The sequence below is a fragment of the Podarcis tiliguerta genome (assembly GCF_965153285.1).
Source record: "Podarcis tiliguerta genome assembly, chromosome: 6".
Classification (NCBI taxonomy): Eukaryota; Metazoa; Chordata; class Lepidosauria; order Squamata; family Lacertidae; genus Podarcis; species Podarcis tiliguerta.
This window is the reverse complement of record NC_139539.1, coordinates 78,025,551-78,050,136: the sequence shown is the minus strand read 5'-3', so window position 1 is coordinate 78,050,136 and position 24,586 is coordinate 78,025,551. Positions and strand designations below refer to the sequence as shown.

The 24,586-nt window shown below is 42.5% G+C and overlaps 2 protein-coding genes and 1 long non-coding RNA gene across 21 annotated transcripts in view; 1 reads left to right on the top strand and 2 right to left on the bottom strand.

Annotated features, from left to right (window-relative positions):
• Window positions 1-7: 7 nt before the first annotated feature.
• Window positions 8-24,176, top strand: CLCC1 (chloride channel CLIC like 1). 13 transcript variants are annotated; one of them, XR_014512449.1, is made up of 16 exons: window positions 47-167; window positions 603-733; window positions 1,511-1,666; window positions 3,110-3,244; window positions 5,487-5,606; window positions 7,039-7,149; window positions 8,696-8,917; window positions 9,789-9,929; window positions 11,939-12,032; window positions 14,870-14,967; window positions 15,058-15,204; window positions 15,991-16,323; window positions 18,140-18,199; window positions 19,967-20,227; window positions 22,147-22,343; window positions 22,402-24,176. XR_014512449.1 is itself a non-coding variant. In XM_083445182.1 (15 exons), the coding sequence occupies exons 4-15, from the start codon at window positions 3,110-3,112 to the stop codon at window positions 22,174-22,176; spliced, it is 1,752 nt and encodes a 583-aa protein (XP_083301308.1). In that variant the 5' UTR covers window positions 35-170; window positions 603-733; window positions 1,511-1,666; the 3' UTR covers window positions 22,177-24,176. The 13 variants fall into 13 exon arrangements, 5 of the variants coding, with proteins under 5 accessions (XP_083301309.1, XP_083301308.1, XP_083301311.1 ...); XR_014512445.1 differs by lacking the exon at window positions 1,511-1,666 and having other exon boundaries at window positions 35-167; XR_014512446.1 differs by lacking the exon at window positions 1,511-1,666 and having other exon boundaries at window positions 35-167; window positions 19,967-20,889; window positions 21,236-22,343.
• On the bottom strand, window positions 12,040-16,069 carry LOC310679683. The gene is made up of 3 exons (XR_014512469.1): window positions 15,972-16,069; window positions 15,346-15,460; window positions 12,040-13,000 (listed from the first exon to the last, which is right to left on the bottom strand). It is a non-coding gene; the product is annotated as an uncharacterized lncRNA (long non-coding RNA).
• The window catches only part of GPSM2 (G protein signaling modulator 2), a 37,851-nt gene continuing 34,763 nt past the window's right edge, over window positions 21,499-24,586 (bottom strand). For 6 of the 7 annotated variants that reach the window (XM_083445175.1, XM_083445180.1, XM_083445173.1 and 3 more), the window contains one exon: window positions 23,021-23,617. In XM_083445175.1, the coding sequence (XP_083301301.1) occupies window positions 23,450-23,617 (168 nt within the window). In that variant the 3' untranslated portion in view covers window positions 23,021-23,449. Of the gene's footprint in view, window positions 23,618-24,586 lie in introns of all 7 variants that reach the window. The other variant, XM_083445174.1, reaches the window with a different exon arrangement.

The following is a 24,586-nucleotide window of genomic DNA, read 5'->3' as shown; positions in this document are numbered from 1 at the left end:
AAGGAAGCCGCCGAGCGCCAGGCCGAGGTGGATGACGGCCGAGCTCGCGGATCCGAGAAAGAGCGGTTGAGCCGAGGCCGCCGGAAGTTGCGAGTGTCCGTTGCCTTCCTTCGCTTGTTTTTAAAAGCGCGAGGAACCGTTGGCGGTTGGCGAAGCGAATCCCTCAGGTGGTGCGCGCTGCTAATGCGGCTGAGGGGGGTTGTGTGTTCGTTGGTTGTGGGCGTGGTGGTTTCCTCAGTTTTCCTCAGTCCGTCGACTCTTTCCCTCAGGCGGGGACGCCCCGCAGGCAGTGGTCGTGGCCTCGGTCCCCCTTCTGTCGTTCTCCCCGCTCCCCCCGGGCCTGGATGACGACGAGGCATTTTCCCTCTCCAGGGTTGCTGTTCCGCCTTCCCCTTTTCATTTCCCCCCCCCCAAGACGGTTGCACGGCGTCTAATGCCGGCGAGAAGCGTTTTCCCTCTAGGGCAGGCAGGGGTGTGAGCGGGAGTGAGCCTGTCGCCGCTTTTCAGAGCAGCAGCTTTCCCTTTCGGTGGCCATGACCAACCCTATCCATGGTGTGGGGGGAGGAAAAGACAAATCCCCGTGACCCGTGCTATTTTTCTAGACAAAGAGGAACCGGAAATCCCCATGAACGCCTCCCTTGTTCTCTTATAATGGCAGTGGCGCCCACCTGAGAGGTGCCGGAGTTGAGTTCTGGCGAGTTCTGGCTGAAAAAGCCCTGCCTGTGACCCAAAGGTATGTGGGTGGGGGGTTTGAAGGGGGAGGGGAGTAAATAACAAAAGAATCTTGGTTCCTGGATTCAAAATGCGGGGTTAAATTCACTCCCAAGAGGCAGAGGCATAGCTGGGCTCCCTTGCGCTCTGGGCAAGGAGATGGATCACCCCCCCCCAAAAAAAAACCCCTCGCGCTCTGTTGGCCAGACTGGGGAGATCCCCCCCCCCCCCGCAAGGCTGTTGCGGTGGCCCGCACTCTGAGCCAGAGTAGAGAGGTGCATTTTTTTGTATCCGCCCCGCCCCACAACTGTGCCCGTAGCGTGGTCCAACCTGACCCAACCCCCTAGCTATGTCCTTGCTAGCAGGAGAGAGGCCCCACTAGCAGAGTTTAAATTAACAAAAGTCAAGCAGCTCTATAGCTTTGTTGTTAGACCCTTTTATCTTATTTAGCCTGCTTGCAAACAGCATTCTTTCTACCCATCTTGCCATGAACTGACTACATGCTATTAAGTAAGTTTAAAATGTGTTGCTTACAAAGGTAAGAGATTCATTGATTTATCCAAGCACCTGCAAAGAGAACACAGGCAGAATACTATTGGGTGGAAAATACAGAAAGATAACGTCAAACACCTGCTCTAAGCTTGGAACTTGCTTAGGCACATCTTCTTTGGTCAGTTACATGGCTGAGTCTAGGAACAGACATCTCTGGTCCTAACACCTTCATGCACTTATGCATAGTTATGTATGAATGCAATTAATTCCCTATCAATGGCTTATCCCTACTTGTTTGAACCCCCAGTTGCTGTGACCGGGGAACCATGAGTGGGGAGAATGCTGCTGTTATGCTCAGCTTCTGCTTTCAGGCTTCCCACAGACCTTCTGATTGTTGGCTGCTGTGCAGCATTGAAATGAGGAGGACTGCCAGCAGCATAGTACACTGCCCATATTTAGACAGGTAGGCAGGAATGTGTAAGAGGGGGTATGAGGTTGCTAATCAATGAGGAAAAAGGAAATACTGTCTTTCATTTCTTTGACACAAAACTTGCAAATCTTTTTGAGAACCAAAAATGCTGCTGTTAACAAATAGTGTGTTTGTGTGCAGAGAAGTCTTGGTGAAATTCTTTTTTTAATGCCAGCCAGACTTTCTTAGAAAGTTGTCTAGCAAGTGGCACACTAGTAAAGGAGTTATAAGTTATTATATTTCACCCAGAACCCTATAAATGTGGTGTTAAGTTTCCCAACTGCTGCCTGGCCTAGGTTTTGAACATGTCCCACCCTATATATGCATCATAGAAACTTAGAGTTGGAAGAGACCCAAGGGTCATCTAGTCCAACCCCCTGCAATGCAGGAATCTCAGCTAAAGCATCCATGACAGATGGCCATCCAACCTCTGCTTAAAAACCTCCAAGGAAGGACAGTCCGCCACCTCTCGTGGGAGTCTGTTCCACTACTGAACAGCTCTTACTATCAAAAAGTTTTTCCAGATGTTTAGCTGGAATATCCTTTCTTGTAACTTGAAGCCATTGCCTCGAGTCCTACCCTCAAGAGCAGGAGAAAACAAGCGTGTTCTCTCTTCCATGTGATGGCCCTTAAATCTCCTACAGTCATACCTCGGGATAAATGTCAAGTTAAGTATTTTCAGGTTGCGCTCCGCGGCGACCCGGAAGTAACGGAGTGCGTTACTTCTGGGTTCCGCTGCACGCACATGCGCAGACGGTCAAAATGACATCACGCGCGGAAGCAGGTTGCGTTCGCTTCAGGGTGCGAACGGGGCTCTGGAACAGGTCCCATTCACATCCCAAGGTACCACTGTATTTTTTAAATTGTGGGTGGATATTGGTATTATTCTTTGAATGGCACTAATAGGTTTATGAAACTCCTAGCAGTCAATGGGAAGACTGGGTTTTGTTTTTTAAAACCTTTCTGTGGTCAGGCTTGGGTAATATGAGTTAAGTTTAACTTCAGCTTAATACAGCTTGCTTTTATCAGATTTGCCTTTGTTCATATATATGCCAGAGTTTCGCAACCATGATTTAGGGTAAAGTTTACTAGACTTTATGACCATCATTTGAGTATGCAACCTCAGACTTCCACACATACTAGTTAATCTAATCTGTTGTTCATGTAAAATTATGCTGCAGATCAAGTTTTTGAAGGTGTTTGGAAACTAAGCAGGTAGAATTTAATGGGGACTGTACGAGATAACTTTATATGTCACTCTCGAGTTACTTGCATAAAGGATAGGGTGCAAGTTTAACAAGTAAATTAAGTTATATTTCTATGTTCCTTAACTAGAGTAACCAGATGATGTAGGCAAATTACCTACGTCACCAAATAGTTCAATTTGTCACAGAGGATTTTGATTCTGCTAAAACCATCAATTGTGTTTTGTGACAGATGATGCTAGCTCCTTTGATACTGTGTGTTGTCCTGCTGATAGGAGGGAGTGAAACTCAAAATGATGACTGGATTGATCCAACAGACATGCTGAACTATGATGCAGCTTCAGGAACCATGAGAAAGCCTGATAAGGTACACATTTTGAATTTGAGTTGCTGTTCAGTAAATGGTTTAGTTGATGCCCTTTAAAGAACCTGTTCACCATGGATGTCTGGATTGCCTCCCTTACAGAACACATACTGCAACAAATTAATAAACCTAGAGTTGAGCATTGTTTTTTCTTACTGGAACGATTCCATTCTGTCCTAATGATCAACTGATTAGTTGATAGGGGTGTCTTACTGAGCTCTGATTGCATCTTTAGATTCAAACAGAGTAATTACAAAAAAGGGATTGGAAGGAAGTAATAGTTGGTTGATTTTGAAGGCTGCCAAATACTATTCCACATTTCATTGGTATTTTCTTTTCCATTTGTTTTTGAAAAAATTATAATCCCTGAGTGCTCTCAGTTGTACATGTAGCACCATGTGGACAGGAGGGCTTGGGACAGTTCTCTATGCACATCCTCTCTTGAGTGCACAGATTGTGGTTTTGAAGGGGATACTGGGCAGCTTCTGCTGGCATGGGACTCCCAGTGAATATGGGAAACTCATGGCTAATAAAAGCGAGCCGGGAAGGGCTGGGCGATGGGCTCTGTGGGGTGGTGAATGCTTCCCTCTGTGAGTGACCCTCCCCAGACCCGCTGAAAGAGGCGGTTATTAAACTGCTTCTTAAAAAAACATCCTTAGACCCAGCTGATATGGCCAACTATTGCCCAGTCTCAAATCTTCCATTCTTGGACAATGTGATTGAGCAGGTGGTTGCTGAACAACTCCAAGCATGCCTGGAGGATGCGGACCATTTGGGTCACTTCCGGTCGGGATTCAGGCCTCATCATGGGACTGAAACTGCCTTGGTCGCACTGGTCGATGATCTCCGGCGGGCTAGGGACAAAGGTGAAAGTTGTTTCCTAGTTCTGCTGAATCACTCAGCGGTCTTTGATACTATCGACCATGACATCCTTCTGGACCGTCTAGAGGAGCTGGGGGCACTCTTATACAGTGGTTCCACTCCTCCCTCCTGGGCCGTGTCCAGAAAGTGGTGTTGGGGGATGAGTGTTCAGACCCCTGGGCTCTCACTTGTGGGGTACCTCAGGGTTCCGTCCTCTCCCTCATGTTTTTTAACATCTACATGAAGCCGCTGGGAGAGATCATCAGGGGGTTTGGGCTGGGTGTTCATCAGTATGCGGATGATACCCAGCTCTACCTCTCTTTCAAATTGGAACCAGTGAAGGCGGTGAAGGTCCTGTGTGAGTGCCTGGAGGCGGTTGGAGGATGGATGGCGGCTAACAGATTGAGGTTGAATCCTGACAAGACAGAAATACTGTTTTGGGGGAACAGGGGAGGGCAGGTGTGGAGGATTCCCTGGTCCTGAATGGGGTAACTGTGCCCCAGAAGAGGCCTGGGAGTCATTTTGGACTCACAGCTGTCCATGGAGGCACAGGTCAATTCTGTGTCCAGGGCAGCTGTCTACCAGCTTCATTTGGTACGCAGGCTGAGACCTTACCTGCCTGCAGACTGTCTAGCAAGAGGTCTGATTATCTCCTGCTTGGACTACTGCAATGCGCTCTACATGGGGCTAACTTGAAGGTGACCCAAAAACTACAACTAATCCAGAATGCGGCAGCTAGACTGGTGACTGGGAGCAGCCACTGAGACCACATAACACCGGTCTTGAAAGACCTTCATTGGCTTCCAGTATGTTTCTGAGCACAATTCAAAGTGTTGGTGCTGACCTTTAAAGCCCTAAACGGCCTCGGCCCACTATACCTGAAGGAGCGTCTCCACCCCCTTCTGGCGGTTCCCTCACTGCGAGAAGCGAAGTTACAGGGAACCAGGCAGAGGGTCTTCTTCGTAGTGGCACCCACCCTGCGGAACGTCCTTCCATCAGATGTCAAGGAAATAAACAACTATCTGACTTTTAGAAGACATCTGAAGGCAGCCCTGTTTAGGGAAGTTTGGGCAGGGTATAAATAATAAATTACTATATTATGAAACTTGCATCGTGCCAGTAGGATTTACACAGTGAGCTGAGAACCCAATAAATGAGAGGGAAAATACATAGTTGGTTAGCATGTTTATACTACAAACAATATAATTAGCTAAATTGTTTTGTTAATATTTCTTATGCATTCAGCAGCAATGAGTAACAAATTTTGTTGAGTTCTCTCTTTTCTCCTTTTCCAATAAATATGCAAAATGAAACAACCATATTGATATGAGATTTCCAGTCTATAAATTACAGTAGAAAGATTAAGAAATGCCTATGTTTACAGTTGCTGCAGGTGAACCACGATGATTCTGAAGATAAGAAAGTTCCCCAAAAATCAGTGGTAAAAGAAAATATTGTAGATGTTTCCATGTGCCAAAAGCAACTTGATTCTTTAATTCTTAAGGTTTGTTTGCATGTATGATGCTTCATGTTTAATATATTACTTTATTTATGAAAATATTGTTTACATATTCTTTTCATACATTCAGATATTGTTGGTCTATCACCTTCACAGAAATATATTCCTGGGTAAGCATTCATATTGACAGGTGGTGGTAAGAATCAATACTCTTAAATATTTGGTCCACAATCTGGTTTTATTAAAACCAGGCAGAGTTTCATTGTTGACATCAACAGGTGCAGATTTGTATGTTTACAGCACAATCATCTACATGACTACATACAAGTTAGTCCCATGGAGTTAACTGAGACTTAACTCCAGGTAAATGTGGGATTGCAGTATTAGTGCCTGCAAGGCAGTATTTGTTACTGTATTATTAGCTACTATGTGTAGAGTGTCGAGCTACTATGAAGATCTACCACAACAGCCCTGTATATGCAAAAGATTAGATGTAGAAACATAGACTGTTTCTTGGGACATTGACCCTTGTTTATAATAGGCATGTATAGTTTTTGACCCACCAAGCTGAACCTGGCTCACAAGCTATATATCATAAGCTGCCAGTTGCTTGATAACTCTATATTTCAGCAGACATCAAAAGCAAGCAGCTCATTATGCTCCTGTTAGGTGCCATTCTTAGCTGATGGACTGCATTTAGCATGATGGGTCACAAGTCTCATTTTTAAAATAGGTTTCAATACTTGTCTAGAGTCAAATCTCTTGAACATAAACAGATCTTGAACTGTGTTTTTGGGAGGCTTTCAGCAAGTAGATTTCAGTTATTAAAGGCCAGAGTGCCTCTGTAATCAATGGACCTTAGCCTACATGTGAATATTAGCCTACATGTTAGTCTGATCAATATACACACTACAGTGGTACCTTGGTTTGCAACCGCTTTGCATTACAACCATTTGGATTACAACCACGTCAAACCTGGAAGTACGTGTCCCTTTTTTTGGATTACAAACAATTTTGTAGGGGAGGCCCCATTGATGAAAGTGCGCCTTGGGTTACAACCTGTTTTGGTTTACAACTGGACCTCCGGAACGGATTATGGTTGTAAACCAAGGTACCACTGTACAATGAATTATTGCTTGGCTAAGGCATTGTCTGGCCACAGTATATGTATTACAGTGGTACCTTGGGTTAGGTACTTAATTCGTACCGGAGGTCCATTCTTAACCTGAAACTGTTCTTAACCTGAAGCACCACTTTAGCTAATGGGGCCTCCTGCTGCTGCTGCCGCGCTGCCAGAGCATGATTTCTGTTCTCATCCTGAAGCAAAGTTCTTAACCTGAGGTACTATTTCTGGGTTAGCAGAGTCTGTAACCTGAAGCGTATGTAACCTGAAGCGTATGTAACCCGAGGTACCACTGTATATACTACATGAATGAAGACTGGTAAAATGTGATATTAAAACACTTTATATTTGCAGCTTGAAGAATATGAAAAGAAAGATAAAGCCAAGTTATATGAAAACAATAGCATCCATGTTTTTAAGAGATATTTGAATAAGATTTTAATTGAAGCTGGAAGACTTGGTCTTGTGAGTATCTGAATAAGCCAACATTCTTATCATACATACACTCGCTCATTTAAAGATTAAAATGTATTCTTAGTGTCCTATGCAAGCAGCACATTCATTGTTAAGATGGGGAGTAGTAAATATGTCATAGAACCCAACCATGTATTTATTCATTTTTCCCCCTTTTCTTTTGCTTTCATGTGGCTAACAAGTAATCTTACATAAAACATGAAAACATCCTATATTCATGGATAAGATGGGTTTGGTTCTGTAGTCTTATATAGACTTTGTCTTGGACAAAGAGGTGCCTTGGGGCTGAATGTCCCCCCCCCACCCCACCCCAAGGTGTTCCTGTCTGGCCCTCAGGATTCTTTCCAGGCAATGCTTCCTTCCCAGGCCACACCCCTCACCAACACTTCTCTACCCTTTCCTCAAGTGCTTTGGCTTAACTCAGCTGCCTCATTGAGCTGTGTTAATGCAGCTTACATGTGTTCCTGCTTGCTTGGATGGTGGAGAGATATGTATAAACCTCTTAATGCAGCCAACTGGAAAAAGGGTAAAAGTCATATCTGTTGCTCTACAGTACCTACTTTTTGCCTCAAACCTTACCCACCACTGCCATGCAGTCCCCAGAAGGTTGCCCAGGAGGAATACTGCCCTTGGGCTGCAAAAGGTTTGCCAAACCAGTCATTGGCACCAGGGTTGTTTTTTGGGGTTTGTTTGTTTTTTTGTAATAAACCCCTGGATCTAGGACTTCTATAACTACAGTATTAGGTTTGATATATGATTTTCACAGAACTCCCATCTTCTGTTGGTACTGTATATACATCAACAGCTTTACCTGTGAATCTGGGTACAGTGGTACCTCGGGTTAAGTACTTAATTCGTTCTGGAGGTCCGTTCTTAACCTGAAACTGTTCTTAACCCGAGGTACTATTTCTGTAACCTGAAGCGTCTGTAACCTGAAGCGTCTGTAACCCAAGGTATCACTGTAATAGGTTTGAGTAGGGCCGGCCCAGCCATGAGGTAAGGTGAGGCGACTGCCTCAGACGACAAGATCCACAAAGGCAACACATCTGGCCTGCAAGGAATGCATTATTTGCTATTGCCGATGTAGATCTTCACTTGCCCCTTCTTCTTTGGCAGAGCAGGGGGCTACACCATTTTGTGGTTCGTCTTAGGTGCCAAAATGTATTGGGCTTGCCCTGGGTTTGAGACTAGAGTAGGTGAATATGTACTTAGAAAATATTAAGCAGAGAAATCCTAATTTTTTTTAAAATGGAAAGGGGGGGGGGGAAGCATCTGGAGAAAAAGACTTAACAGTCCCACCCATCATTGAACCCAATGTGTTTTGACTATACATAATTTTGGCTTTAGGCGTAATCCCCAGAATGTAACCTCCACATAAACTGTATAATAATTCTTTGCTCTTTGACTTCGTCACTACAGCAGTCAGTCAGTGTGATATAGTAAGGGTATGCTTAGCTATGGTTAACAGTCAGATTATTTTATTATTGTCTGCAAGAAATGTCAGTTGCCAATTCAAGTGTGTTGTCTTGCTTTTTAGCCTGATGATAGCACTGGAGATGTGCATTATGATGCTGAGATCATCCTTACAAGACAGACATTTAATGAAATCAACAGGTTCCTTAATGAAGAGGGCTGGAAATCAGCTGCTTTGGATGATGCACTCAGTGATATTCTGATTAACTTTAGGCATCATGATGCTGAAGTTTGGAAATGGAAATTTGAGGACACATTTGGGGCGGATGCATATAATGTCTTTATGGTGAGATACTTTTTCTGCAGTAAGGTGTTTTTCTACAGCCAATATAGTCATGGGTACCTCGCTTGCACCAGACAAAAAAAAGATAAAACCTATATGCAGTGCTTTGTCCCTCTGAAGGCTGAGTATTTAAATTCTTTTAATGTTTTCAGGCAGCAGTAGTAGGTCAGGACTGCTTAATTTGTGATCCAAATTTCAGCCCACTAGTCATGACTGCTTTCCTACCATGAGTTCAGCACCACATTTATGTCTGGGTGTGCAAAAATAAAGGGATATGAATCAGTTCAAAAATTGTAGCATTGTCTTGAGTGCAGCTTCATGGGGTATGTACTGCAAAAGTCTAAAGTAAATTTGTTTGTTGCATTTATACCCAACCTTTTTCTCCAAGGAGGTCAAGGTGTTACACATTGTTTACCTCTTCTTCAATCGCCACAACAACCCTGTAAGGTAGGTTAGGCTGAGAGAGGTAGTGACTGGCCCGAGATCCACCAGTGCGCTTCATGGCCAAGTGATGATTTGAATGGCATCTGTTTAAATTTCAGCTCACGTTTGGCTGCCATCAAGCTATTGTAAATGAAAAGAAGTTATAGCTGTTAGAATATGAGGTTTAATGTTCACCAACATGATAATGGTTCCACATTGTTCAGTTTTACTTCAAGAAACGAAAATCAGGCTGCTGCCACCCCACGATCCCTTTAATGCATACTGCTCATGATTCCCTCAAGCAGAAGCTGAATGGAAGATTTGTCTATTATCAGATAAATGTTAAAAATGTTTCAGTACTAAAAATGTAGGTTCCTCCCATTTTAAATGGTCTTGGCTTTTATAATTCTTTTGCAATTTATCTCTCTTTTTATCTCTTGTTTTCTAAAAGGTACTTCTGTGTTTAGTGTGCATTTCAGTAATAGTTGCTACAGAACTATGGACACGCATTGGTTGGTTTACACAGCTAAAACGTGTTTTATTCGTAAGTTTTCTCATCAGTTTTGGGTGGAACTGGATGTACCTATATAAGGTAAACAAATATTAGTGTTTATTAAGTAGTAATGGGGAAGTGGATATCAGTGTGCCCTGGAAATACAGAAAATATTGTGCCACTCACTATTTAGCTCAATAACTTAACAGGGCTCAATATAAACTCAGGCTACCACACTTGCTACCCTTAAAACAAAAAATGTTCTTATCTGGCACATTTTGATATTGATCCAGTAATAATCAGAGGCTATTTTGGGACTCTTGTGCAAAACTATTTAAAAATATGTCAGGTTCGTTCTCGTTACAGTCTAGTGAGATTGGCACATTGGTCTTTCCTTCTCCATGATTTACTAGCAGTTCAGTAGTTTTGAACTTTTCTTGTCCTGTGTGCCAATCTTATAAAATTAACAGTGTGCTGCAGCAGGTCTTATAGACTCTTTCCCCTCTGCTATTTTTCAGTAATTTTATGGCTCAGTCACAGAAAGAAGAGTGCTTGACCTCAAGAGCCATATGTGTGCAATCTGATTTGAATAATCATATGTTTTAAGAAGTAGACTTTTAATAGCTCTGAATTATGCAGTTTTATTGTATATGAAAGTTGCAGCTGCATTTGGAAGTATATTAGTTGGATTTATTTATATCCTGCTTTTAGGATACAAATCCTACCAAGACAGTTTACAAGTACCGTATTTTTCGCCCTATAGGACGCACTTTTCCCCCTCCAAAAATGAAGGGGAAATCTGGGTGCATCCTATGGGGCGAATGCAGGCTTTCGCTGAAGCGTGGAGAGCGAGAGGGGTCGGTGCGCACCGACCCCTCTTGCTCTCCAGGCTTCAGGAAGACATCCACAGCCACAGCGTGGGGAGCTCCCGCAGGGATGTCTAGGCTGCGGATAGCAGCCTGCCGCCCGGCGGGTGGGGTGCCCTGAAGCAGAGGGCCCCATGCGCCAGGCATCCATCCGCAGCGTGGGGAGCCCTCCAGGAGTTCCCTGCAGCGCTCCCCACGCTGCGGATAGCAGCCTGCCGCCCGGCGGGTGGGGTGCCCTGAAGCAGAGCGCCCCTCGCGCCAGGCAGACATCCGCAGCGTGGGGAGCCCTCCAGGAGTTCCCCGCAGCGCTCCCCACGCTGCGAATAGCAGCCTGCTGCCTGGCGCAAGGGGCGCCCTGAAGCAGAGCGCCCCTCACGCCGGGCAGACATCCGCAGCGTGGGGAGCCCTCCAGGAGTTCCCCGCAGCGCTCCCCACGCTGCGGATAGCAGCCTGCTGCCTGGCGCAAGGGGCGCCCTGAAGCAGAGCGCGCCTCGCGCCGGGCAGACATCCACAGCGTGGGGAGCCCTCCAGGAGTTCCCCGCAGCGCTCCCCATGCTGCGGATAGCAGCCTGCTGCCTGGCGCAAGGGGCGCCCTGAAGCAGAGCGCCCCTCGCGCCGGGCAGACATCCGCAGCGTGGGGAGCCCTCCAGGAGTTCCCCGCAGCGCTCCCCACGCTGCGGATAGCAGCCTGCTGCCTGGCGCAAGGGGCGCCCTGAAGCAGAGCGCCCCTCGCGCCGGGCAGACATCCGCAGCGTGGGGAGCCCTCCAGGAGTTCCCCGCAGGGCTCCCCACGCTGCGGATAGCAGCCTGCTGCCTGGCGCAAGGGGCGCCCTGAAGCAGAGCGCCCCTCGCGCCGGGCAGACATCGGCCAGCCCCACAAGCTCGGGGGATAGCAGGGAGGCGCAGCGCCACCACCCTGCTGTTCCTCGACCTGGTTTGGTTTCCCCCGACCTGCTTTTGGGGGGGAAATAAAGGAAAAAAAATTTTCCTTTATTTCCCCCCCAAAAAACTCGGTGCGTCCTATGGGACGGAGCGTCCTATGGGACGAAAAATACGGTAACATCAAATTGCATTAATACAGTACAAAAAAAATATCAAAATATTAAGTCATAAGGAATTTCCCACAGGCTCTGTGGAAACAGGGCAGTGGGATTTTCATCCACTTTTTTAAAAAAAGATTCCAAAATGAAATTGATTTAACAATTTTGTTAAATTGTTAAAATCCTTTTGTTTCTGTTGTAGGTAGCCTTTGCTCAGCATCAAGCTGAAGTGGCAAAAATGGGAAAATTTGATACTGTATGTGCTGAGAAGATCCGCTGGAGTGATGGTCTAATAGGTGAGCTGTTTTTGTTTTGCTTGCTAACTTTCCATGTCAGATTTCCTTCTCGGTAGTGGCGCCCGCCCTGTGGAACTCCCTCCCATCAGATGTCAAGGAAATAAACAACTATCTGACTTTTAGAAGACATCTGAAGGCAGTCCCGTTTAGGGAAGTTTTTAATGTTTGATGTTTTTTCGCTTCATTATTATTATTATTATTATTATTATTCTGTTGGGAGCTGCCCAGAGTGGCTGAGGAAACCCAGCCAGATTTTGGGGGGGGGGTGTTAAATAAATTTTTGTTTGTTTGTTTGTTTGTTTGTTTGTTTGATTTAGTAAACATTTAAGCTTATTTTTAAGATTGGCTCTAAACCCTATACAAATCTGGAGTGGAGTACCTAAGACGGTTGGATGGCTCCTTGTATGCCTCTTTCCAGCAACTCCTGCTTCCAAGCTGTTGCCAAACATTTTGTTTTCCTTTGGACCATATTAGTGAGCCTGAGAGCAGGGTTTTGTCTAGACAGTCAAGGACTTCCATACACATTGCTCAGGCTTGTGTTCCGGCAAGGTCACTTCAGTGCTGCTAATGCAGAGATTTGGCTTCACACCCTGGCGGCACACTCCATTGTCTCTCTAGACAGATGTCAATAACACATTTCTGATATTGCTGATTTTACTCTCTGGGTCACTTCTTCCTTGTGCCAATATAATGATTCAAAAATAATTATTCCTGAAACATTGCCTGTATATTCAAGCATTTCAACTTGCTTAGTTGGACTGTGTCATTCATACAGCTGGCTCACTGATAATCTTCTGAAATGAATCTCTTTCCTGGTGGTAGATTCATTTAATGTAATTGTCTTTGAACAAGTCAGGTAGATGTGCTCCTTGAAATATCTACAGAAGACATATTGTCTGCTTATTGTTGAGCCCAAACTAGTTTTTTTGGCGATAGACTAGGGTCTGGGAATCAGGTCTGCTGAACATCTAAAAAAATTACAGGGAGAGGCATTTTAGTGGGATGAAGGGGAATGAAGACATGAATACTGGAGAAGTTTAGCATCACCCTTGGCCTTTTCAGCCCAGTGCACTCTTCTAGTGCTGCTGCTAAACCAAATAGCCATTTGGGAGGAGAACTGAGTCTGATAATCTAGGTTAGCAAACTTCTAAAAACCTTTCTCTCCTACACTCTCCCATTGGAGGGCTAGGAGAAAAGGGCCTGGGGAAGAGAATACAGAGGGAAAGTAACAAGTTTCTCTGTATCTGTTACATTTTACTTACGTACCTAATCAGAACAAAACAGGACTAAAAGCAAATAAATAGGACTACAGTGGTGCCCCGCAAGACGAATGCCTCGCAAGACGGAAAACCCGCAAGACGAAAGGGTTTTCCGTTTGCAGAGGCGCTTCACAGGACGAATTTCCCTATGGGCTTGCTTCGCAAGACGAAAAATGACGAAAAAAGTTGAATTTTTTTTTGCTCCAAAACCCCTTATTTTGAATCGCTAAGCTGCTAAAAGCATTTTAGCAGCAAAACCGCTAATCCCCCACCCCTTAAAAAGCCGTTTTTAGCCCTTAAATTGCCAATAGCGCTAATAGTGCTACTCCGTCAATGGGCTTGCTTCGCAAGACGAAAAAACCGCAGGACGAAAAGACTCCCGGAACGGGTTCTTTTTGTCTTGCGAGGCACCACTGTATTTGGTAGCAGACCAAGGTATGGATACTTCCTCCTCCTGAGGAAAGAAAGTGCCATTTGCCATTTGTTTAGCCCTTTTACCATTTTGCTACATTGCTTACCTAAAAAGGTAAAGGACCCCTGACAGTTAAATCCAGACGCGAACGACTCTGGGGTTGCGGTGCTCATCTTGCTTTACTGGCTGAGGGAGCTGACGTTTGTCCACAGAGCATTTTTCCGGGTCATGTGGCCAGCATGACTAAGCCGCTTCTGGCGAAACCAGAGCAGGGCACGGAAACGCCGTTTACCTTCCCGCCAGGGTGGTACCTATTTATCTACTTGCACTTTGACGTGCTTTCGAACTGCTAGGTTGGCAGGAGCTGGGACCAAACAACAGGAGCTTACCCCGTTGTGGGAATTCGAACCACCGACCTTCCAATCAGCAAGCCCAAGTCTCAGTGGTTTATACCACTGAGCCCAAATACCAATCTGGCAGGTTGGGGGTGGGTGTGTTCCGTTCTGCAAATTGTGCTTCAGCCATGTCTTCTACTCAAGACTGGGCTTACCCCCAGTTTAGCAAATATACTTTAAAATACTCTGAGTGTTGGTGTAAATATTAGAAAAGCATTTCCTACCAGATCTTGTATGATTTCTTTTAATAAAACAAGTATAGTTAAGTGTCTGAAGGGACACAGGTGGCGCTGTGGGTTAAACCACAGAGCCTAGGACTTGCCGATCAGAAGGTCGGCGGTTTGAATCCCTGCGACGGGGTGAGCTCCTGTTGTTCGGTCCCTGCTCCTGCCAACCTAGCAGTTCAAAAGCACGTCAAGTGCAAGTAGATAAATAGGTACCGCTCCAGCGGGAAGGTAAATGGCGTTTCCGTGCGCTGCTATGGTTCGCCAGAAGCGGCTTAGTCATGCTGACCACATGACCCAGAAGCTGTACGCCGACTCCCTCGACCAATAAAGCGAGATGAGCGCCGCAACCCCAGAGTTGGTCACGACTGGACCTAATGGTCAGGGGTTTCTTTACCTTTACCTATAGTTAAGTGTTTGCGTCCTCCTCACTGTCTATATATGACTTCTTATTACACACTGAAAACATCTAGTTATTTATTCATCCTTACAGCCAAAATATACTTGCTTTTTTGTGGTTGTATGACTTGTTGCTTTTTAACTATAGAATGGTTTAGAAGCTCGATGACGTTCCAAGATGATCCTTGTCAAAAGTATTATGAAACCGTATTAGTAAATCCTATTTGGCTTGTACCTCCAACAAAGGTATTCTCTTTTTCTAACTGCGTCATTTGTATTTTGTTTGATTCTGACAGCTTCACTATCATTCTAATTTTACTTTCTGTCTGGTTTTAGGCATTGGCTGTTACATTTACCAATTTTGTAACGGAGCCATTGAAGCACATAGGTCAAGGGATTGGTGAATTTATTAAAGCACTCATGAAAGAGATTCCATTGCTGCTACATATTCCAGTGCTGGTGATCATAGCAATAGCAGTTTTGGTATGTACATGCACAGACACATGAGGGATCCAATACTGCACGCATGGATTAGAAATTGTGAAAGTAGATACAGCTAACAATGGATTTGCTCAACAAGTTAACACCAGTAAGACTGAAGTAAGGGTACAATTAGCTACTTACCTGTGAGTGATAGACAAGGTAGTTCCAGAAATAACATCTTAGTTCTAGCATGGTTGTTCCACCTCCTTGTGCAAGAAGAGGCAGCTGTGATTGTATATTGATGCTCTTTCTAGTCCTAAGAAAGACGTGTTAGAAGATAAGGAAGACTTAACTTGTTGACATCTGCAGCTAATATTTTGGGACATAAATAGCAATTTATTTTTAAAGGATAGTATAATCTTTCTCCATACTGAAGTATTCTAGAACACAAAGAAACAAATTATCCATATTTAAAGATTTATGAAATAGAAAATTGGATTTTTTAACATGCATGCCACAGCAGTGGTACATAATTTGGCATTTTCTGTTAGGTGGAGTGACTAAAAGTAATACTCATTTATAAAGCTCTGTTCTTATATAAATATAAGTAAGTCCAAAAATTTAATTCTCTGTTATATAGGGCAGTTACAGAAATACTATTTCCACTATATCTGACTAAGAATAGTCGATAATGAAGAAAATCTCTTGAAAAAAATATCTTATTTTAATGAAAATATAGGAACACGGATCTTGAGCCTATTTTCAAAACAAAACAATGTAAAAACCTGTGTTAAAAGGAGGAGTGGAAACAAAGTTTGTCAGAGTACTTGTGTGTCTCTTCTGTAGGGTTTCTGCTTTGGGGCTGGAAGCTCAGTGAATGCGCTAAGGATGTTAAGCTACTCAGACAAGCGGCCACCTCCGGCACTTCCTCCAGCAGATGAACAGCCACCTGCGCTTCCCCCAAGGGGCAAACAGTCACCTCCTGCACTTCCTCCAAGGGGTAAACAGCCACCTCCTGCACTTCCTCCAAGGACCAGAGCAATACAAGAACAAATGCTACATCTGCAGCCAAATGATGCAGGTGAAAATGGTGTCAACATTATAGAAAATATGGAAAATACATACAATATTTACTCCATCAAGAGAGGACCTTATGACAGAGGAGATGCTTCAGTAAAGGTAATATTTAGGTTTTGCAATCAGGTGGTGTTATATATATATATATATATATATATATATATATATATATATATTGTTGTCCAGCAGCCTCCCAGACCAAGCAAGTGGAGGCAGTCTCTGGCATTGTGTTGTAGAACCTAGGACTATTTCCATACTGAAACTGCTCTTGCTGTTCTGACTCAGGACTTCATGCGATGAAAGAAGCTAGACGCTGGCTAGAGCACAAATGGTGGAAGTCCCACTTCAAAGATTACTAAACCTGTGCTAAAGCACATGATTGTGCCTGCTGTGGAAATGAAAGTGGCAAAGAAAGCCACTCTGTAGTGAGCTAGATGCCATGATTGATGCAGTCCTAAGTGAAGTTTCCATCAAGCCACATTTTTGGGATCATTTTCAGTTTTTGCAGCCGGATGGCATTGACAGGGTGCTTGTTAGTCTGCACCCAAAAAGATGCCCTTTGGATCATTTTCGTTCATGGCTGGTTAAAGCTAGCTAGAGGGGTGTAACTAGGTAGGATCTTGGTGTGATGAATGCATCTCTGCCTGAGGAGGTTATGCCAGACATCTTGAAGAAGGTAATAGTATAGTCATTCCTGAAAAAAACCACCCTGGACTCCGTGGTATTTAACAACAACTGCCCAATCACAAATACTTCCTTGAGTGTTATGGTGACGCAGCTACAGGCGTATCTGGAGAAATCAGGTTATCCAGATCCTTTTTAATCTCGTTCATGCCCAGGTTTGGAACTGAATCTGCCTTGGTCACCCTAATGGATGACCTCTGTTGGGAAAGGGACAAGGGAAGCATGACCCTGTTGCTCTTAACTCTTGTCAGCTTTCGATATCATTAACCATGGTATCCTGCTGGACCCATCTACAGGAGATTAGTATCAGGGGCACTATTCTGAGCGGTTCCGGTCTTATTTCCAGAGGCAGTTCCAGAGGGTATCACTGGTTGAGTTCTCCTTGGTCCCTTGTCTTTTGAGGTATGGGTGCCACAGGACACTTTGTCTCCAGTGCTATTTATCATCTAAATTAACCTGTTGGAAATGGTCATTAGGAATTTTGGACCAAGCTGTCATAAGTACATTGATGATGCCCAATTCTGTTTCTATGCAATTCCTGACTTGAATGGTAAAGGCTGCTGTCTGGTGTCTGGATGTAGTGGTGGACTGGATAAGGGCTAATAAACTGAGCCTGAATCCTAGCAAAATGGAAGCTCTGTGGATGAGTAGTTCCTGGGTCCAGGAAGTTTGTAATTTGCATGACCTGGACAGGGCCGGAAGGGCTAGCCAATATGTCCTCTCCTGTTTGAGAATTATACTCTTGGGTGATGTATATGGGAATTTAACAATTCAGTTTGGAATCTTTATTGCAAATGAGGAAAAAGAACTTAATTTTCTGTAGTTATTAACGCCGGAGGTTTAATCTGCATTAAAAACAATTCTTGACAGGCACCTCAACTACCAACTAGGGATGCACTAATTTCATAACTGCCTTCTAAAAAACACCTTAACACAATTTTCACATAAGAGTATCAAAAACAGCAAATAAATTTAAAGCAAGACTAAAATCCAAACAAAATAGACACTCATGGTAAAGACCCATTTATCCAGCTGCGAAAGCCAGTTGGAGCAAAACCGTTTTCAGTTGTTTTAATGCATGGAGCTGGCTTTATTAAAACGTGTTAGGTTTAATAAGATGTATAGTGCACTTAAACATGTCTACTCAGAAATCAATCTCATTCAGTTCAGTGAGACCTAGCTGGGGGTTTGTAGCCTTAATTATTTAATGACCTTGATTCACCTTGTTTTTCAGTCTTCAGAAGAAGTAAATTCACAAACAGAAACAGAAAAAAAGAACAGTGAAGACCGTCCTGTAAGTTGATAGATAATATGTTGGGCGGGGTACTAAATGAAATGTCTTTAAGAAAAACACTTAATTCCTAGTATGTTTGAATATCAAATTGATACTATGTTTTTACTTAATAGATGTTTCAGACTGTTATTTATAAGAAACTTTTCTACCTTGGGTGTTGGATGTCTCTTGTAGCTTGAAGCCTGGAAGCCCTATGACATAACAGATTTTGTCAGACCTCACTTGGTTTTCTGCCTTTGCTTGGAGCAGGCCCAGTAGATTGCCTCTTTCTGAAGTTTCTCTGTTTTCTCTCTCAGACCTGGTGTCTTTATATGCTCCTTCTGCTTATATCATTTTCTGTGGTCATAGTTTTGTTTTATATTAAAGGGAGGAGCCTTTTAGTCTCCACAGCGTTTTTACTGCCTTTCCCCCGTTATCTATCTGTTTATCTCTCTGCACTACCTTTTTGATCAAAGGGCAGAAGAGCTTTTGTTCTCTGCTATCTAGTTTTATTCTCTATCTTACTTCACCAAACCTTTATTAGGCATTACAAATATAGCCCATCATGAAACATCCATATATAAAAATTTAAAATATATACAAATAAACAGCCATGTAAAAATATGTAATAATGAGGATTTTCATTGGAGTTTCTTCCTGCTAAATAGTGCCATTCACCACTCTGAGAGATACTATTGATAAAAACTCAGCCACCCTTGCAGTTACTTCCAGGTTAATGTCATACAGATAGAATCTGATATTTTCATTGTGCCATGATGTTAGACTACCCAAAAAAGGGAATAGCATGCATTTGCGTAGCTGGTTGTACAATGGGCAGTAGAAAAGAATATGTTCTACTGAGTATGGCACATTCAAAAAACATCCGCAATGTCTCAGCTATCTTTCCCTCTCAGCTCTTAGCTTCTGGACTCCTTCTCCTCCTTACCCAACTGAATGGGCTTGGTACTCTTTGAATATTCACAGGGCTGTTAGGATACATACATAGAATGAACACATTCAAGCAAATAAGCACACTATTTCCCTCTTTTCACCTGACCACTTTAGGCAATAAGGTTTCTAATTCCAGCAGTTCTCGATGGATCAAAACCTGTATTTCATTGGTTTATGAGGCACTACACATTTCTATATCAGGGCTGCAGCTGCTCCAGCTTTCTCCATAAACACCCTATTCATAAAATATGGCAAGCAGCCATGTTGTCCACACGTAACACTTGTACTTATCACTACGAATTAGACCCATTTGTTTCAGAGGTAGCTTTTGCAAGAAAGATACTGCAACAAGCCATCCCTCATATGTGGACAGCCATGTTGCTCTCCCATCCACATAACACCCACGGGAGAAAGTAATGTTGTCTTAGCATAGAAGGTTGTTCTCATTGAGAGTCATTTATGTCCCCTTTAGTGGTTTTTCTTTGTCCAGTTCTGTTTCTGTGCATCAGAGGGTCTTACTGAGCTCACAGAATGGAACTGAGGTATGACAAAATCTGTTGTCGCGGGGTTTAGAGAAAATGGTCAAATCTCACTTATGATACTTACGTATACCCAAAGAGGACCACCTTTCACAGTAAAACCGTTACTAAAATAACAGATTGAGATACCCCATTAAGGCTGCAATCCTATATCCAGTTTTCTGAGACTAAGCCCCATTGAACTCAGTGAAACTTACTTCTGAGAATATATGTATGGAATTTCACTGTTCATATTTTTTGTTGATTTTTGATGACCTAATATTGTTCCACAAATTCAGTGATATGTTACTTCTTGCAGAGTGGATTAGATACCAAACCAGGTGATCAAGCTACTGATAGAATAGAGAACAGCACAGATCAAAGCCTGGTTGAACTGGACAGACCTAGCCACATCCAAGAATTTACAAGAGGCAATGAAGATGAAACAAAATGTTACTTTAAAGAGGACAGGAGTGTGCAGCAAGAAGTTCCGGATATAACAGGATGTAAGAAGAAAGAGAGCCACTCATGTGAATTAGAAGAACCCACAGAGAAGTCTGTAGAACATTTGAGCTTTACTGTAAGTTTTAACATACAGTATATTTTGTGTATCACAGGAAGGGGATGTACACCTCAGCCAAGTGAGGTAGCATTGTTGAGCAAACACAGAAGTCTTTCCCTCGTTTGCCTGCTGCAGAGGCTGGAAAGACCTGCACAGAAATGCCAACAAAGAAGCAGCTTGAGGACTTGCTTTATTATCTGCCAATTTGAGAATAACAATGTTACATTCTAGGCTGCATAATCTTGCCTACACTCAAACAGGGTGTGGAGATTTAAGAATGCACTGTCTTGCCTTATTTCAACTATTTATATAGCCATTTCAAAAAGCTTGGTAATGCGGGCAAATTTATTTATCAAATTCAGAGAATGTAAGAATGTGTCAAATCTGAGTTGAAGTCTTAAATCATTTAGATATCTGATTCCTACTAGAATCAAGCTTAGTAGACAAATGGTGTTTTATTCAGACATAAGATCAAAGGATTATATCCAACTAAATTCTACTTAAGAGTCCAGTTAAAATGAATGGATCTAACTATTGAGTCTCATGAATGTTCGATCTTTGAGTTGTACTATATCGAATATTTAATAACTTAAGGGAAGAGTAAATTCTTTATTGAACCAATTAGAGCATGCAGGCTGAAATGCCCAAGCCCTTCCTTAGCATTAGACACATGCTATACAGTGGTGCCTCGCAAGAAGAAATTAATTCGTTCCGCGAGTCTCTTCGTCTAGCGGTTTTTTCGTCTTGCGAAGCAACCCTATTAGCGGATTAGCGCTATTAGCGGTTTAGCGGCTATTAAAGGTTTAAGGGATTAGCGGATTAGCTGCTAAAAGGCTATTAGCAGCTTAGCGCCTTAGAAAAAGGGGGTGGGGAGCGAAAAAATATCTCAAGAATCGCAAGACATTTTCATCTTGCGAAGCAAGCCCATAGAGAAATTCGTCCTGCGAAGCGCATTGAAAAACGGAAAACCCTTTCGTCTAGCGGGTTTTCCGTCTTGCGAGGCATTCGTCTTGCGGGGCACCACAGTATTTGAATTGTAGAACAAATGATTTGAATATAATAAGAGTCATAAAAGACATAGTAGAGACAAACTAAACGTGAAAATTAGCATAGACAAGATGTTCAGGGTATGTTTGTGTTTTTAGTACTGTGATGCTTGAGCATCCAACTTATGCTGTTGGTAGAGGATCTAAGAGTATTACTTTAATTGAAGTTTATACCGCACTTAATCCACAGATCACAGGGCAGTTCACAGCCAAAAAATACAAAATTAAAACCCAAAATAATAAAAACAGGAACAAAAACAAACCAATAGCCCCATTCCCAGTGCTCATATTCAACAACTTTCTGTAGTACAGGAGGTATAGATGGTAACCTTATGACCCAGTTCTGTGCATATTTGCTTGAGAACAAGCCCTACAAAGTTTGAGTAATGGTGCGTAGGATTAGTTAGATTCTTTGGTAAAAACAGCAGCCTAGAGCGATTTGCCCAAGTGTGTTGAATGAGACTGACAGCATTCTTTAAGTAACAGGATCTTGGCCATGGTGGAAGATGATATTAAGCTGAAGAGAGCAGCAATGTTCTGCTTCAGTTTCCATTACCAATTCTCACCAAAACTCATTTCCCCATGTAGAGTTTAAATTGCATGTGTGCAAACATAAATGCACCTGGAGTGGAGGGAATAGGGAAGGGCTAGCTGGGGTAAAGGTTGGCATAGCAGTGAGCCTTGGCCTCCTGTACATTTAAAAACAATGACACTGTAGTCTGTGTTTGAAGACATCATAGTTTTATCCTTCTACCATTACAAAAAGTACCAAGATAGTGGCTTTGCCTGTTACAGATTACTAAATATTTGACTCCACACTGGAACAGAAATTAAAAATAATCTGAAAGGTTGTGGCTTGTATGCTTCTCATTTAAATCTTCTCATTTACAGGAACAAAAACAGAGGAACACTGCTTCCTGATAGACCTCCTTATACCAGGGAAATGATTTTTTTAAATGCCTCAGCTAACCAACAAATGTTCGTGAATCTACTTTTGTCAGTTTTCATTCTTATAGTACTTCTTTGCATATTAGGTATCAGGGCACATTTTTCCGTGAAGACCTAAATTATATTTATGAAGCACCTTTGTTTCCATACAACAACTTCAACACATTTTAAAAACATTTAATGAGAAAATAATGTAAGTCTAAAAGGGACTCTACTGGTAAAATGCTTTTAAAATTCGTGCTAAGATTTTTTTGGAGAATATCTGCCAACAAAATAAACTCTTACAAAATGTTGCTAATGAATTTTTTTTTATATTCATATCTGTAAAAGGTGTTATTTAGGTTCAACAGGAGAACTTTTATTTAGCTGTGACTTTCCCCTATCCGAAGATCAAGAACTAATTTTTACCAGGTGTCATGTTTTGCATGAGGAAGGCTTGAACATTGTGGAAAAGGAATGTTGGTTCATATCTAAGTTCATGTTCTCCAAAGGTAGGAGAATAACATCGAGTGGGTTGCTCTTCCCAGTCCCTCAAGGAGACAGGACCATGCAAAGCATGCTCTCTGACAGAGAGAGCACATCTTCAGCCATGACAGTCCTGCAATCTAGCCCCCACCCCACCGCCAAAAACCAAATAACAGGCAGGAAATAATGGAAGACTTCTTTTAACAAATGGGAGCAACAGATAACTAGAATAGCTGAAAAAACTCCAGGGTGGGTAGGAGATAGGACCTTACCACAAAAGGAACTTATCTGAGTTAAGAACCAATGGCATTCTCTTTGGATCAGTTCATTTACTTACAGACAAAACAGCCGGTTTAGCTAGTATGAAAATATTTATTTTTCTTGTGTGTGCTTTTTTTAAAAAAACAATGTAATACTTGTCAATTGTTTTGGAACATTCTATTCTTCTTAGATGTTAGGAAAACTCTAGACTTAACCTCAAAAGTTTTTCTATTTAATTACATAATTTTAGCTGGATTTTTTTCCATAAGCTCATGTGAAAAGTACCGTTAAACACTAAACCATACGAAACAAAAAAATATTTACAGAGAGAAAACTGAAACAGTGCTCTATAGAGCTTTTTACAAACATTTTTAGATATGTTTTTTCAAGCTGTGGCAGCAGTAACTGTACCATAAACTTTTTCCCTTAAAGGCATTGTTTCCTGTATTATTAAAAAAAAAGGAATTCCAGTATTACACAATCCATCTGTTTCTCTTCGGTGTGCTTTTGAAGAAGTCCATTAATTAGAATTTACCCTCTTCAAATCAGAGGGTAGAAAGACTCTCTGTTCATCCATTCTCTTCCCTTGGGATCTCAAAATAAGGCTAAAAAAATCTTCATCAGGTACAGTTGGTCCTTTTGTGATGATTGGTGGTGGTGCACATCTCTGATCATCTAGTCTAGAGCCCTAAAATCAAAACAAGTAGGATAGGAGTTACAGCTAAAATCCACTGTTTAATCATTCCACAGTTCAATTCATCCTGTTTGCCCATGTTAAACCTATTAAAAGTAGTAACATTCACATTTTGGCAGAATATTGTCAGCCATGGTTTCCTGTCCTTTCCCAGCAGAAACTGCATATACATTGGGTGGTCCTGATTGAATATTCACTCATAGAAGCAGCAAAATAGCACAACTATGTCTGTTCCTCAAGTGACAAAGGAAGAAAAGAATTGTGGTGGGTTTTTTTGATTTGGTAACATGGTGAAAGATGTTGGCCAAATTGAAGCTGGTTAAAAGATTTTGTAGACCAAAATCCTGGAAAAACTATTTTACTTCCACAGCAAATACACTTGGAAAACAAGTGCTAGAAAAATTTGGAAAATCTTAAGTGATAGGATATGTGTTTTTGAACATGTCAGTATGCTATTCTCCATGGTTCCTGTTGGATAACAATGTGGTGAGTTCTTGTTCTCATTCTTTTTATTGGTTTTTCACATATAATAAATATAAAGTACAATAAACAATAGCAGCTTGCCTGTCATTTTGGGGGAGGGGGTTGGCTTAAAATTGGAAATATTGCTTAGAACAAGTTAGTGATGCATATTAAAGTCTCTAATCCAGTAAGTCTCTGCCAATGTTTCCATGGGTGTAGGGAGGTTGTCTCGATGCAGCATCTGTCATACAGGAGAAGAATGGATGCCAGCTAGAAGAATAAAGGACTCATCTAGCATCTTGTCACACTTCCCAGCCAGAGCAGTGAACTCCACCCAAGTGTGTACCATGAATGGATACAGAGGCCTTAGCCCAGATTAGAGAGGAACACCTTTTCAGGTATGCATGAGCATATACTTCAAAGTCTGCTAACACAACCTGAACCCATTTTAAGAAGGGACTGAGGGACGTGAACTGCTTATCTGAAAGATTAGCTAACATA

Bases quoted from the DNA above. Each gene is read 5' to 3' on its own strand.
- CLCC1 (XM_083445183.1), top strand. From the start codon at position 3,110: ATGATGCTAGCTCCTTTGATACTGTGTGTTGTCCTGCTGATAGGAGGG. The intron at 9,930-11,938 runs GTAAACAAATAT...TTTCTGTTGTAG, and splicing joins ACTGGATGTACCTATATAAG to GTAGCCTTTGCTCAGCATCA. The intron at 16,324-18,139 runs GTAATATTTAGG...CTTGTTTTTCAG, and splicing joins GAGGAGATGCTTCAGTAAAG to TCTTCAGAAGAAGTAAATTC.